This window comes from Camelus ferus, chromosome 6, assembly GCF_009834535.1.
Source record: "Camelus ferus isolate YT-003-E chromosome 6, BCGSAC_Cfer_1.0, whole genome shotgun sequence".
NCBI lineage: Eukaryota > Metazoa > Chordata > Mammalia > Artiodactyla > Camelidae > Camelus > Camelus ferus.
The window spans coordinates 59,052,859-59,069,709 of NC_045701.1; the positions used below are offsets into that span (position 1 = coordinate 59,052,859).

Sequence of the window (16,851 nt, forward strand, 5' to 3'; positions counted from 1 at the left end):
ATTAGGAGTCTCACGAACGCAGAACTGCCAGGTTATCACTCACTTGGGGGAAAACTCTGGTACCTTGATCCCGACAAACTGGCTTCAGAATTCCGTTACAGGAGCCTCTAAATCGTTTGAGACCAATTTAAAGAGCTCAGGGGCCGTCTTGCGGACTTCCAACCAGCAAACTTGGAAGGTGTCCCAACATGGGGAAGAAATCAAACTTCGTGGAAAATGGAAGCGGTGGGTGATGGGCATATGTTTAACTTTTAAACCAACAAAACCAGGGATTTTGAGGCTACCCTGTAAAGATTCCCATATCTTCAGTGAACGTCACGAATAAGTTCGCCACAGCTTTTTTTTCTTCAGGTGAAACACAGTAACTTTGCCTTATTAAGAAAGCGATACCTTAGTGGTATGTTTCACTTATTTTGGTTCCTTGCGTTAACAAAATGCAGACACAAATTCACTCATGGTGGGGAATGCAACAAAAGGGGCAGTAGCGAGCACGTATATGTATGAAGTATCACTTAAAAGCATTTATTACCGTCGCTGTGTGTTGCTGGTGACAGCCAAACTACGGATGTGGTTAATGTAGGTCGAAGGACCCCCAGCGGTTGGAGTCGCACTACCATCCTGACTCGTCAGTCAGACCACAGGGTACCACACATTCTCAAAATGGCGGCCGCTCCTCTTTCCGCGGGAGAGCACTACCCGGCGGAGGACGTCACGTCACCAGGGCAACGACGCTCTTGCGTAGGGGCGCGACCCGGGTGAAAGTTCAGGGCTGGCGCTGCGACCCCAGCCGCCGTCTCTGGGCCAGGGCGAGGACAGAGTCCAAGCGACATCCACGGTCCCCGGCCAGGCGAGCCTGGGCCCAGGCCTGCAGCGAACGAAGCGCGTATCTCCCCGCACTCCGCCTCGCGGGGCCAGTTGGAAGCAGGACGCTTGGACGCGAACGCAGGCCGGGGGGCGGGGCGAGCCGGGCGCCCGGCCCGCCCCCGACTGCGCCCTGGGTTCCGCGCCGGGCGGCACCAGCCGGAGTTGACGTTAGCCATGGAAACGCGGAGCGGGCCCCGACGCCACCGTGGTGAACTGGTAGCCCGGCTGCTACAGCTTCTCCGCCTCCGCGTTCGGACCGCAAGCAGTCTCTCAGCGGGAGCGCCCAACCCGGGTCTGCCTGCAAAAATGCAGTCCCCGGGATGCCTTCGCATCGCCTCTTCTCTTGGGTGACTCGAGGTACGTTCGATCCCCGACGCCCACCTGGGAGCTTCTTGGTCGCCCTTAATTTTCAAAGCCTGTGCAGAGCCACGTTGTTCTTACAGTTTTAATTGCCATAGATATTTTTGTTCTTCGTTATGAAATCTTTTAAGTTTGATTATTGCCAAATGGAAAATGGACCTTTCATTCTAGATTTCGGGATGGCTTTGTTATCCCAATGATGTTTACAGACTCTGCCCTTAGTACTGTATTCATTCTCTCTTTTATCTCCACTTTTGCCCCAGATTAGTCGTATCATGGCCCCTGAATATCATGGGCCCCCGAATTTGAGTAATTCCTTCCTCACTGTTCTGCACAACACTCTGTCTCTCAAGGACCAGCATTTACTTAAGTGAAGTTTGCTCCTCTGAAGTTCCTTATCAGGGCTTTGAATTGATTTGCTGCTGTATACCAGTCATTTCTCTCTTATTCAGCTGTGTAATATTAGGTGGATTTTTTTTCCTCGTTTACTCATACCTGCAGTTAGGGCAAAGGCCATCCTTTATGTTACTACGTATCCACTGCCACCCATGCCAAACCTTTGTCATAGCATCCAAAGCCAGACTCCAAGTTCAGATATAGCTGCTTTAGTAATTTAACTGGGCACCTGTCCGCTACTTTTAAATTTCCTACTTAAAGGAGCTGCCTACTAGTTACAAACTGCCATAGAAAATACCAGGTAGGGAACTTTTTCTGTTTCTGTTTCTTTTTCTTTTGTAAGAACTTTATTGTTTTCACATTGCATACCATTCAATTTTGGAACATTTTCATCACCCCAAAAAGAAACCCTGTAGCCTTTAACAATCAGTCCCTCAGCCCCCCAGTTCTCACTGTCCCCACCAGCCCTAGGCAGACACTTACCTCTTTTCTGTCTTTATAGATTTGTTTATCCTGGACTTTTCATATAAATGGAACTATACAATATGTGGCCTTTTATGATTGGTTTCTTCCACTTAGCATTCTGTTTTCAAGGTTCATTCATGTTGTAGCATGCAGTAGTGCTTCGTTCTTGTTTATAGTGTAGTATTCCATTGTATGGGTATACCACATTTTATTTCATCTGTTGATGGACGTTTGTGTCGTTTCCAGTTTTTGGCTATGAATAATATTTCTGCTATGCGTGTACAGATTTCTGTGTAGACTTAAACGTTTTTATTTCTCTTGGGTAAATACCTAGGAGTGAAGCTGCTAGATAATATGGTAACTCTATGTTTAGCCTTTTTGAGAAACTGTCAGACTGTTTCCAAAGCAACTGCACCATTTTACTACTTGAGATAATTTCTCCATAACCTTGTCAATACTTGTTATTGTCTGTCTTTTTTATAGCCAGTCAGGTGGATTTGAAGTGACATCTCATTGTGATTTTGGTTTGCATTTTCCCAATAAGTAATGTCAAACATCATCTTTTGTGCCTATATTGGCATTTGTATTTTATCTTTTGAGAAATGTCTATTCAGATTCTTTGCCCTTTTTAAAATTACTTGTTTTTTCATTATTAAGTTGTAAGAATTTTTTCTATATTCTAGATGTGAGTCCCTTTCATATATATGATTTGGAAAAATTTTCTCCCATTCTGTCAGTTGTTTTCTCTTCTTGTTGGTGAGACCCTTTTCTTTCAGATACTTTCCCCACTTGTGTTTCTTTATGTCTTATCAAGCAGTCCTACCTGCCATTGCCAAACAAGATCTTCCTATTCTTACGTGTGTAGCTAACAAAATCTTCCTATTCTGACGTGTGTAGATTCCTCTAAAGCTAACCTTTCTTTGAACACCCATTCTCCCAATTTATCCTTCTATATCTGAATCCTCAAAAGGAAATTCCCTTTCATATGGCAGTAGCTTGGTGTGACTGAAAAACCCAATCTTCCTCCAACTGACATTGGGTATTGATTGAGTCACTTAATATCACTGGTTCTCAATTTTATTTTCTATAAAATGGATGGATTTATTTCTGGTAATTCATATGAGTGGTAGATTTCATTTACCTGATACTTGATTTTGAAAGAGAACTTGTTAATCCATTTGAATTTATAATGGGTAAAATAAGTAAGGTGTGAGAAGGGTAGACTGGGATAGGAGCAGAAGTATTGCAGACTGTGCTGCACACTTATGATGCTCTGATGTGACCTTTGGGTATTTCCTACCATCTTAGTTTTCCGTAAATAACGGAATGCTGTCGATTCATATTTTAATGTTCTACATTTGGAAAGTGTGAATCACAGATCCAACATCTCATCATTCCACCTGTAAAGCATTGCCAATACATATTCTGCAGTAAATAGATCATTTTAGCTATCTAATCACCCTTCCCACCCAGTCATAGTTTTCCCTACAAATGAGTTCCTGTGAATTTACAAAAAACTCTTAGATTCAAAGACCCTTCAAAATCTGGAATTTGAATAACTATTTAATATATCCAAAGAGATGTTAATGTTCTTGTTCTTTTCTTTTTAGGTGTTTGGGTAGATTTTTGTTTTGTTGCTGGGAGGAAGAGAGTGCTTACTACATAACTGATAAACTATAACATGAAATGTATTTTTCATGTTTCAGCACCAAGTGTTTTTCAAAAGAATCTTCAAGAATTTAGCTGTTTGTCCATGGCATAGCATTTGGTTAAGATCCCACAGAGTATTTTCATAATTATAGGGGTAGCTGTCTTTGCATCTCTAGATTCCTACTAGGACCCTCAACAGTTAGTACATGACTATCAAAAAAGTCTACATATCTGTACTTTTTAGAGCTGTTCTGGTAGTGTCAGATGATTTTTCTCTAGAGCAAATGAAAATTAAGCTGTTTCATATTTTGCTTTTTGAGTAGTTAGGTGTAGACCATTTTGCTTTTTTTCCAAACATAATGTTTTTTGTTTTCCAAATTAGTAAAGGTGATGATGGAAAAGTAGAACTTTAGTGTATTTCCTTTCAAATTTTAAAAAACACTTTTTAGGAACATGGATGAGTGCATTCTATTCATTACTCTACTGACAAAGATTGTGTAGGCATTTTTAAACATCAGCAGGAATTACTTTTCTTAACAAGTTTAATATTTAAAATAATTTTAGGTTATTTATATACTAACTTTCTATTCCTTATTTATTCTCTTAATAATGAAAATTAAAATAATTCCACAGTTGCTTTTAACAGTAACAATTATTTGAGAGGAAAATGATCTCTACCCTACTGGACTGTAAACTCCTTTGGGTCAGAGAGCAGTCTTAGTACCATCACCTAACACATTGTAGGTATTCAGAAGTTATACAGAAGTTTACAATTGTGAAAAGTACTAATTTATCATTTAGCTGTTTCCTGTGAGAAGGATAACTCATTTAGTCTATTTTAAAGACTATCAAAATGTAGTCTTTAATCCTTGCCAAAATCTTCTTTAACAGTGCTTTTCAAGAGAAAGTTAACATAGAGGGGGAAAAGGGACTGTAACATGTCAGAGTTAATATCCTTCATATATAAAAAGTTCTTTCAAGTTAATAAGAAAAGTGAACACTTCAGTAGAAAAGAGTCAAAGGACATAAGATAGTGTACAAAAACATAGCATTTATCTACACACACACATACACATATGTGTAATGAATATTCCCTGAGAGACAGACTATATTCATGAAATAATAATAGGATTCTATAACATTCTCTAACACTATATACAAAAATAAACTCAAATGGATTACAAACCTAAATGTAAGACCAAAACTCCTAGAGGAAGACATAGGCAGAACATTCTTTGACATAAATTGCAGCAATTTTTTTTTGATTTGTCTCCTAAAGAAAATAAAAGCAAAAATAAGCAAATGGAACCTAATTAAACTTGAAAGATTTTGCACGCCGAAGGAAACCATCAGCAAAACAAAAAGACAACCTACTGAATGGGAGAAAGTATTTGCAAGTGATAGACCTGTAAGGGGTTAATATCCAACATTTATAAACATTTTATTCAACTCAAAAGAAAAAAAAAACTCAAGTAAAAAATGAACAGAAGAACTGAATAGGCATTTTTCCAAAGAGGAAATGCAGAATGACCAACAGGCATATGAAAAGATGCTCAGTATCACTAACCATCAGCGAAATGAAAGTCAGAACTGCAGTGAGGTATCACCTCACACCTGTCAGAATGGCTGTCATCAAAAAGAACAGAAACAACAAATGTTGGTGAGGATATGGAGAAAAAAGAACCATCATACACTGTTGGTGGGAATGTAAATTCCACAGCCACTGTGGAAAACAGTCTGGAGATTTCTCAAAAAACTAAAAGTAGAACTATCATATGACCCAGCAATTCCATTCCTGGATATATATCCAAAAAAAAAAAATTACTAATTTGAAAAATTACATGCACCCCAGTGTTAATAGCGTCATTGTTTACAGTTGCCAAGATATGAAAGCAACCTAAGTGTCCATCAACGGATGGATAATGAAGATGTAGTGTGTGTGTGTATATATATATATACACACACAGCAGAATACTACTCAGTCATAAAAAAGAACAAAATTTTGCCATTTGAAGCAAAATGTTTTGATATACAGAGAGAGGAGAGGCACATTTGGTCTAAGTGCCCTGCAAAATTTTCAGAAAGGGTTAGACTGAATTTTTAAAGTTGACTAAAATTACTAATTATGAAAGGAAGAAGAAGACATCCTGGGCAAAGAAGGGGGTCATGAGCAGAGGCACCCAGAAGGATAAGCATGGAATGTGTTTGCAGGGGATCGGCTGAGAGTTCTAGAGGATATTTGGTAATTTGAAGAGGTGTCAAAATGTTATGTTTAAAATACACACACAAACATAGCCTAGTGTGTATGACTTCTGAAATTTTTTACACTTATATACACTGAACAACCATGTATACATGTGTGTGTACTCTTTTTGTATATACAAGTGGGATATCAGTATGTTTATTTTACTTTTCAATATATTGTGGGCATCTTTCCATTATTCCACATCAACAGTAAATCTTCTTCAGAATATTCCACTGTTTAGAATATAATCACAGAGTATTCCATCGAATAGGTAAGAACATTTAAACTAATTTAAATTGGAGTATAGTTGATTTACAATGTTGTGTTAGTTTCTGGTGTTCAGCATAGTGATTCAGTTTTTTTTCATATATATATATTTTATTTTATTTATATTTCATATTCTACTGAACGTAGTTCTCTGTGCTGTATACTAGGACCTTGTTGTTAATCTATTTTATATATAGTACTTTGTATCTGCTAATCCCAAACTCCTAATTTATCCCTCTCCCACCCCTTCCCTTTTGGTAATGGTAAGTTTGTTTTCTATGTCTGTGAATCTGTAACTGTTTTGTAAATAAGTTTATTTGTGTCATTTTTTTTAGATTCTACATACAAGTGATATTTATATGATATTAAATCGGTCTCTGTCTGATTCACTTCACTTAGTATGATAATCTCTAGGTCCATCCATGTTGCTGCAAATGGCATGTTTCATTCTTTGTATGGCTGAGTAGTATTCCATTTGTGTGTGTGTGTGTGTGTGTGTGTGTGTGTGTGTGTGTGAATATTTGTATACCACAACTTCTTCATCCAGTTATCTGTCAGTGGACATCTAGGTTGCTTCCATGTCTTGCTATTGTAAATAATGCAGCTATGAACATTGGGGTGCGTGTATCTTTTTGAATTAGAATATTCTCCAGATATATGCCTAGGAGTGAGATTGCTGGATCATACTGGTAACTCTATTTTTAGTTTTTTAAGGAATCTCCATATGGTTTTCCAAAGTGACTGCACCAAATTATATTCCCACCAACAGTGTAGGAAGGTTCCCTTTTCCCACTCCCTCTCCAGCATTTATCGTTTTGGGGCTTTTTAATGATGGCAATTCTGACTGGTTTGAGGTGATACCTCATTGTAGTTTTGACTTGCATTTCTCTGATAATTAATGATATTAAGTATCTTTTCACATACCAAATGGCCATCTGTATGTCTTCTTTGGAGCGATGTCTATTTAGGTCTTCTGTAAACTAAACTTACGAAAGACTCAGAAGTACTAAAAGGTAAATGAATATGGTTAGTAACATGCAGCTAGATAATCTAGTTTATAAGTTTATCTTCAGTTTTTGGCTTCCTTTCCCAGTGAGTCACATCACTTTGTTCCTGACTTGCCTCAGTAGAGAAGGGGCCAGCTTTTACCTAACTTCCTGGAGAACTTTAAGGCACATCTAGATTTTTTCAAAATGCCCAGGCCAGCTATCCAAGCTCATTTTCCTCTCTGATAGCCTCTTCCATAACTAACTGAAATAAGAATGTTTACACATGCTCACAGGAGCATGCCCTTACTTACCTATGGCTTCTACTGAACAATCATATCAGAATGTAGTACACTGAGCCTGACATCCATACAGGAAATATTCTCATTCAGAGGGGAGGAAGGCAATCTTCTCATTCCAAGATTGAACCATCAACCACTAAGGCTCCATTTGGCCCACTGGTTCTGTAATTTTTTAAGTACTTTCAGGACTGTCATGAGTAAAAGCTATGACTTTCTGTGCAGAAGTAAGACCAGTAGCTGGGGAATATGAGATGATAAGTGTTTGCAGTATAAAAGACTTCCCAACAGTATAACAAGAGGTGCTGTAAGGCAGTAATTCTTAATGGTGACCAAAAAACCTTCTGTGATGGCCAGAACCTCTCTCCAGGGCTGATACTGGTTGGGTAGAAGTGACTTGAGGAAAGACTAAGTTAAACTCATTGGAAGAAAGGTTACTTTAAGATGGCTGTAAATTTTGTGTGTGTGGTAAAATGCATACAACATAAAATTTACTGTCCTAACCATTTTTAAGTGTGCAGGTCAGTGGTATTCAATACGTTCACACTGTTGTAAAAACGTCATTGCCGTCTATCCCCATGACTTGTGATCTTATAGAACTCTATAGCCATTAAACAATAGCTACCCATTCTTGTCACCCCACCAGCCCATGGCAACTACCATTCTTCTGTCTATGATTTTGACTACACTAAGTACCTTGTATAAGTGAAATCATGCAGTATTTGTCTTACTGTGACTGGCTTATTTTACCTCACATAATGTCCTAAAGGTTCATCCATGACATAGCATATTGCAGGATTTCCTTCCTTTTTAAGGGTAAATTATATTCCGTTGAAAGTATTTTAACATAGTTTACTTATCCATCCACTCTTCAATGGTCACTTGGGTTGCTTCCACATTTTAATTATTGTGAATAATGCTGCTGTGAACGTGAGTATACAAATTATCTCTTTAAGACCCTGCTTTCAGTCCTTTGGGTATATATCCTGAAGTGGAATTCCTAGATTATATGGTTATTTGATTTTTAATTTTTTGAGTAACTACTTGTTTTCCACAGCAGTTGTACCATTTTACCTTCCCACCAACAGTGCACAAGGGTTCCAAATTTTTAACATCCTTGCCAGTACTTATTTTTTGTGGTTGTTTTTTTGGTAGTGGCTAGTCAGATGAATGTGGGATGGTATCTCATTATATTTTTGATTTGCATTTCCCTAAGATTAGTGATGTTGAGCATCTTTTCATGTGATTTTTGCTGTTTATATCTTTTTTTGAAAAACGTCCATTCAGGATCTTTGACAATTTTTTAATCAGTTTGTGTTTTTGTTGAGTTTTAGAAGTTCTTTATATATTCACATCTTATCAGAAGTATGATTTGCAAATATTTCCTCCCATTCTGTGGGTTGCCTTTTCACTCTGTTGATAGTGTCTTTTGATGCACGTAGTGTTTTAATTTTCATGTAGTCCATTTTGTCTATTTTTTCTTCTGTTACCTGTACATTGGTATCATACCCAAGAAGTCACTGCCAAATCCAGTGTCAGAAGTTTTGTCCTATGTTTTCTACTAAGAGTTTTATTGTTTTAGGTCTTCAGTACTTGATCCATTTTGAGTTAATTTTTGTGTATGGTATTGGGTAAGGATCAAACATCATCTTTTTACATGTGGTTTACCAGTTTTCCCAGTACCATTTGTTGCAAAGATTGTTCTTTACTCATTGAATGGTCTTGGCACTCTTGTCAAATATTTGACTGTATATGTGAGAGTTTATTTCTGTACTCTCTATTCTTTTCCATTGGTCTATATGTCTGTATTTAGGAAGATGGCTTTAAACTTAATTTTTCTTTTCTAACAACATATGACTCCTAAGGTAATGCTTTCCTAACTGATCTTGTGGCAGACAACTTTTTTTTTTTTTTTCAGAATAAGCTACTGAGTATATCCCAAGAAAAGAGAAGTTTGACAAGAGAATTCATATTATTTGATCTTAGGCTTTTATGTCTGTTAAATGAAAATAATCTAGGCTAAAGCATGTATGAGTCCTATTATTATTTCAGCTTTTCCTAGTTCTGATAGATTTTGGTAATTGACAACAGAAAGAGAGACTAAAAATTGAATCATGAAGTGGTTTGCATGTGGTAATGTAGTTAAAAATAAGCATTTAATCTGACTTGTGGAGTCTTTTGGTTTCCAGTTCACTGTTCTTCCTACTACATGTTGAGCTGCCAGTACCTTTTTATTGAAATGCTACTATTTTAGCAAGATTTGACTTTTTAAATTATCAGAAAATCCTAAGTTTACTATAATTGTAAGTGATGTGACTACACACTGAGTATTTCTATTTTCCACTTCTATTTCCATTTCAATTCAACAGCATTATAGAGAATATCCAATTTTATAGAGCAGGGGTGGGCAGACCTTGGCCCACAGGCTAAATCTGGCCCCCAGCCTTTTTGGGTAAATAGTGTAAAGTTATACTGGAACACAACTACTAATATCCACTAATGTATGTATTATCTGTGGCTGCTTTTCTGCAACAACAGCTGAGTTGAGTCATTGTAACACAGACCGTATGGTCCACAAAGCCTGAAATATTTACTCTTTGGCCCTTTATAGAAACTTTGCTCACTCTTGTAATAAAGGAAAAAGTTCAAAAACAAACAACAGAAGCACTCAGGGAAACAATCGGTTAAACCACCAGCAGAGTTAAACTGGCTTTTTGAACTTTCCTTTGATCTTAAAATCTGACAATGTGAGTTACTTAAGAAATTCCAAATTTATCTAAGTTCTAGATAAATTAATAGTGAAACGTTTCTTTTTAATAAATAAAAACAACTTAGCAACTATTTGTTTTGTGCCAAGTGTGTGTAAGACAATGGGAAAGAACTAGAGAAGTGAAGTTACAAATCTTGTCCTTGAAGGAACTAATAGAAATGTGGAATTTTTCTCCCCCATGTCTCAAGTATGCCAGTTTCAAACAGTGACTTTTTTCTTTTTCTTAGAGACTGCTGTGTTACAGAAAAGGATGTGACTTTCAGAATAATCCTGAGTGAGAAGGATGAGTCCAGATGTCCCTCTGCTGAATGATTACAAACAGGACTTCTTTCTGAAGCGCTTTCCACAGACTGTTCTTGGAGGCCCTCGACTCAAATTAGGCTATTGTGCCCCTCCTTACATATATCTTAATCAGATTATCCTTTTTTTGATGCCATGGGTTTTAGGTGGAATAGGAACACTTTTGTACCAATTAGGCATCCTGGAAGACTATTATACAGCAATACTTTCAGGTGGACTAATGCTTTTCACTGCGTTTGTCATCCAGTTCACAAGTTTACACGCCAGAAACAAATCGGTAACAGTAGAAAGAATGCTGACAACAGATATCTTAGCAGAAGAAGATGAGCATGAATTTACAAGTTGTGCTGGTGCTGAGACCATCAAATTTCTAATTCCTGGCAAAAAATATATAGCCAATACAGTTTTTCATTCTGCTCTTGCTGGGTTATTGTGTGGTCTTGGAACATGGTATTTGCTCCCGAACAGAATAACCTTGTTGTATGGCAGTGTAGGAGGCACTGTTCTACTGTTTGTCTTTGGATGGATGACGTTATGTATTGGAGAATATTCATTAATTGTAAACACAGCTACAGAGACTGCGACTTTCCAAACCCAGGATACTTACGAAATCACTCCTCTTATGAGGCCTCTTTATATTTTTTTCTTCTTTTCAGTAGATCTTGCACACAGGTAATAAGCTATCAAATATTTTAAACTTGCTTTGTTTTTAAGCATACATAGTTAAAGCACTCTCCTTAGTATTAAAAAAAAAAAAAAAGAATCTGTGAATTGAAGGTCACCAAACCATTGGGTGATAGATTGTTTTGATGATTAATCTCTTAGGACTAATCTCTGTTAAACACACATCCTAAAGCAATAATTTAATCTTATTGAAGAATGAAAAAAAAACCTTTTTGTATGATAAGATAAATAAGCAAAATTCCAATCCTGTGTTTTACTTTAAATAAAGAGCTATGAATCTATAAGATTGCCTGACTGAAACCTGTGAAAAAAGATGAAAGTCTCCTGTTAGGGGAAAATGAAGAATTTAAAGTTTATACAAATAAATATTATGCATAGTTGGAGTGGATTTAAGATGAATAGAATAACTTACTTCATTTTGTTATAGTAACTATATAGAAGGAATCTTGATTTTTTAAAATATAAAGAAATAGAAAATAGCAATTTTAAACAAAATTGTTTGATAACTCCTTTTGCTTGCCTTTTCTAAATCTGACTTTTCTCTGTTTCTTTGGATTGTAGCTTTCTCTTTCACAGGTTAGTGTCCAGATAGAAATGTATAGGCATGTTATGGGCTGAATGTTTGTGCCCTGCCCCATCCCTGTTTCAAATTCATATGTTAAATCCCTTAGTGTGGTGCTATTTGGAGGTGGGGTCTTGGGGAGCTAATTGGGATAATGAGGGTGATGCCCTGGTCTGATGGAAGTAGTGCCCTTATATGAAGAGAGACCAGGGAGCTTGATTTCTTCTTCCAACATGTAAGGATAAAGTGAGAAGGCAGCTGTCTGCAAGCCAGAACAAGAGTTTTAACCATACTCTGATCATGATGGCACACTGGTCTCAGACTTCCAGCCTCCAGATCTGTGAGAAATAAATTTCTGTTGTTAAAGCCACCCAGTCCATGATACTTCATTTTGGCAGCCTCAACTGGCCAAGACAGATTTTGATATGAAAAAGGTGGGTGCTCCCATAACAAATACCTAAAACTGTAGAAGCAGCTTTGGAACTGGGTAATGGGTAGAGGTTGGAGGAGTTTTGAAATGCATGCTAGAAATGTGAACGTTAAAGGTAATTCTGGTGAGGTCTCAAGACAGAAACGAGAACATGTTATTGGAAATTGGAAGAAAGGGCGATCCTTGTAAAGTGACAAGGGACTTAGCTGAACTATTTTTTAATGTTGTGGAAGGTAGAACTTGAGAGTGATGAAGTTAAATATATAGCTGAGGAGATTTCTAAGCACAGGGTTAAATGAATAGCTTGATTTCTCCTGGCTGCTTGTAGTAAAATATAAAGAGAGAGAGATGTATTGAAGAAGGAATTGTTAAGCAAAAGGGAACTAGAACTTGAAGATTTAGGAAATTTTCAGTCTATCCATATTACAAAAGATAAGAAAGCATGTTCTAGAGGGGACATCAAGGATGTGGCTAGACTATCACTTAATAAATAGTTTGTGGGATTAATGAGCAGAAGCACTTCCAGTTTGAACTTAAGATGTAATGAATGAAGGCTGTCAACTTCTTAGATTTGACAGGTTGGGGATAATAGAGCTATTTGGCTGCGAACATGCACTATACTTTGAGAGGAAAATTACCCCAAAATGATTCAGAGATTATCACATGTCAAAAAACTAGGACTCTGCTGGAAGGCTTGGGGCTGGTAATGCCCTGAAACCCTGTGGGGGTGTGGCTCCCCACCTAGCGCTATTTGAGTGACATTACCACACTGGGGACCTGGAGGGCAGAGTATGTAGCCAAAGAGGATTATTCTTCAAACTTAAAATCTAATGGAATTAGCCATGCTAAATATTGGATTTCTTTGGGACCTATCACCGCATCTTTCATTCTTGTTTCTCCCTTTTGAAATGAGAATGTCCATCCTGTGTCCTGCCATTGCATTATGGAAGCACATAGCTTGTCACAGGTTCATAACTGGGGAAGATTTTGCCTCAGGATGGATCTTTCCTCAAGTCTCACCTGTATATGATTTAGGTGATATTTAAATGTAACTTTGGGCTTTAGTGTTGATGCTGGAATGAGTTAAGATTTTTGTGGCTGTTGGGAAGGAATCAATGTGTTTTGCATGTAATTTGTAACCACGAATTTGGGATACCAGGGTGGAATGTTAGGGACTGAATGTGTATGTCCCTTCAAAATTCATATATTGAAGCCCTAACCTCCCAATGTAGTGATACTTTGAAAGGGTCTTTGGGAGGTAACTAGGTCCCTGATGAAATTAGTGCCCTTATAAGAGGAGATACCAGAGAATTTGCTCTCCACCATGTGAGGATACAGTGAGAAGTTGGCTGGCTGCAAGCCAGGAAGAGAGTTCTCACTTGAATCAACCAAAATGGCACTCAGATCTCAGACTTCCTACCTCCAGAACTGTAAGAAATAAATTTCTATTGTTTGAGTCACCTAGTCTATGGTATTTTGTTACGGTAGCCCAAAATAAAACATGGCATTTAAAAGTATTTAGCTAGTTTGTGTACTGAAACTGACCAGTTCTTAGGTGGTCTGTCTGCTATTCCTTAACTCTTAATCTCTTCTAATTGTGCTGCATTTATGGGTCAGAGGACACTCTTTAATACCCTTGTAATTCTTCACTTAATCAAATATGTAAGGGGAGAATTAATTTGTGGGAAGTTCATTTATAATTGGTTTTTTAGTACCACTACCATTTACTAACTATAAAATATATTACAGTTAAATGCTTCATTTTGAAAAGTTAGCAATAAAATTGAGTTTAAATGTATGTCTATATGACCCCTTTTGAAAGATTTAAGTTTGTAAGTTTATTATTTTCAAAATACAGACTATTGAGTTACTATCTCACTGCCATTTCTGATATCAGAAATTATATACCTGCTATAATGCATCTTTATGTTTAAATGATGCTCTAGGTTCTTTAAATGTTTTAAAAATCTCAGTTAATTTATATTTGGTTTTCTTGACTTCCTGTGTTACTTATTTCTAAGTGAAAGAGAATAAAATGTTTTTTTACTACATTCAAGTTGGATTTAATATACAGTTTTAATGTTTACATTTTAATAGTTACAAATAGGTTTTTTTCAACTATAGCTAGAAGAAAGGACAAAGGCAATCCTCAAATCTATTTTTGAAGGGAAAAATGAAGATTGTGCAGAAAAATTACAGTTTTAGAATAATCTTAGCTTCTGATTAATAAAATAATAAAGGATCAAGGTATTCTTTATACAGTTGGTGTGATACTGCAGATAAGTACTATCTGAAATGTGTGACTATTCAAATTTGGTGAGTTGTCAGATATTTCAAGTTGTATCTTAATTTTCTTTCAGAGAATGTAAAAGTTGAAGAGATAAGCCCGAGAGTGTAATAATCTTTTCTCTTTTCTCATTCTTTATTCTAACCAGTACAGTTGTATATTACTAATTTTAAGTGACTTTTTCTATGCATTTTTAACAAACACCAGGGTTAAACCTACCATGCTTGCTCATAGACTTACAGGAATTGTTTGAATGGTGCTTGTTTATATCATCTTAACCATTATGAGGAACATCTTTTTTCTGGGCATGTGGATCTTAGAGAGTGTACAGAATTTGAAATATTTTCATGGTTGTTAGAAAAACAAAGTTTTTTTCTTACGGATTTAGTTTAGGTTTTTTTTTTTTTTTTTTTTTCCCTAGCAAATTCCTGTTACATTATCAAATGTTAGAATTTAAACATTTTTCCATTTAAAAGAACCATAGTAATCATCTATTTGGGGCTGAGTCATACACACAGGAAAGTAATCACAATGTTTGGTTACTTCAATTATGTATTCTTGTATTTATTTATGATATCCTTATACTTGTGTATAAATACTTTTCCATACTATTGGTTGTTGTTTAAGAACAAAAAGATTGGGTGGGTGAAATAGAACTTGACTGAAATACTTCCTGCTTATACTTGATTTTTACATAAATTATCCTTTCCTTGAATATGTCGGCAAGAGAAGTGTTGTCTTTAAGGAAAAAAAAAAAACTCGACAAATCTACATGTTTTCTTTGACCTTCCTATTGCTTATTGTGTGTGGTTCGATTTTCTTTTTTGCTACTTGGGTGTTTTCTTCTCAGAATGAAATGAATTTTATTTTAAAACTACTTTAGAGAATGTAGTGCCCTCTAGTTTAGCATCACATTGTTAACCTTGTAGTCATTCATTCTCTCGGCTTATAAAAATTTGAAGGACATACATTATGAGGCAAAATACATTAGCTAGCCTAGTCCTGATATCTGTGTGAGCAACCACATTATGCCATTATTATAATCGTAGTTGCTGTGCATTTGCTTCTGGGCTATTAACATAAAATTAAGTATATAATTATTCTAGAAGTTGCCTTTCTCCTTGACTTTGATTCCTAGCAGCTCAGGTATTGAAGAACAATGATAAGTTTTGAGATTTAGTTTTCTCTTTTGTAAGTTGTCTTTGGAACTCCATAAGTACTACAGCAAGTGTTGGTTTCCAGGCAAGGTGTTTGGTCAGCCTTATTCCAAAATCTTAGTAACATACTGATAATGTTAATTCTTATGTGCTTTCAAGTTCTTATTACATTATTTGAAACAATTTAATGATGTTATGTTTAACGTAAGGGCAGTACCAAAAACCAGTTTATCCACTTTAGAAGCCTTCACTAATTTATGAGATTGTATTTCACAAGTTTGTGTTCTCAAACCCATACCGTTATTATACAAAATAGGAACAATATTATGTGCCTGTTAAGTTCCCAGGCTAACCAACTGAGATACATTCATAACCTAATGTTGCTGACCTCTGATATTAACTATACTGACTTAAAATTCTAGCACCTGGGAGCAGTACAGGAGAGAGTAGGAGAAAGAGAAGAGCTTTCTTTCTTTGCTAGCTACTAATGTGTGAACAGTGGAAATGCTTTCACTTTCCCAGAGTTGCTTAAAATTTTAAATTTAAAAATATTAAACTCTAAAGAATCATTGGTAGAATTTCAGCCAATGTGGTTTAGACATTTAAGGGAGAGATATTTTTGCCTTGGACTCAGTTCAGTTTTACAAATCCCTAAATTAAATTTTATTCAGTATTACTTCTAATTACTTCTTTCTTCTTTTCACATTTGAATATACATATTCTCTAAGTACTATACTTGTACAAAATTGAATAGTTGCTGGTATAGGGAAAGGACCATGATCACAATTTATATTTGTTGATCTTTTGTAATTTGGGGCTGTAATTTGTTTCGGGTGGGAGTGGGGTGTGGAGGTAGATGTATGTGTTGTTTTGTTTTTTCCTGGAAAGATCTTCCATATATTGCTTTGTATGATTTAAATTTTTTTTATTGTAGGTTTATGGTAAATGTACCAGTTCTACAACAATTGAATCAACTTTTACACATCTTGTTTATATTTTTACCCTTTCTGTGGGCGCTCGGGACTCTGCCCCCACCTGATGCGCTTTTCTTATGGGCAATGGAGCAGGTTTTAGAGTTTGGCCTTGGAGGCTCATCTGTGTCAACCCACCTATGGTAATTATTTTAAAT

At 36.4% G+C, this 16,851-nt stretch overlaps 1 protein-coding gene across 3 annotated transcripts in view; it reads left to right on the forward strand.

The window, feature by feature from the left end:
- The first annotated feature begins 502 nt into the window (after positions 1 to 502).
- The window catches only part of PCNX4 (pecanex 4), a 38,904-nt gene continuing 22,555 nt past the window's right edge, over positions 503 to 16,851 (forward strand). The window contains exons 1-3 of one of the 3 annotated variants that reach the window (XM_032482134.1): positions 503 to 1,221; positions 10,530 to 12,282; positions 16,657 to 16,836. In XM_032482134.1, coding sequence (XP_032338025.1) covers positions 16,661 to 16,836 — 176 coding nt within the window. In that variant the 5' untranslated portion in view covers positions 503 to 1,221; positions 10,530 to 12,282; positions 16,657 to 16,660. The remainder of the gene's footprint in view (positions 1,222 to 10,529; positions 12,283 to 16,656; positions 16,837 to 16,851) is intronic. The other 2 variants (XM_014560140.2, XM_032482133.1) reach the window with 2 other exon arrangements.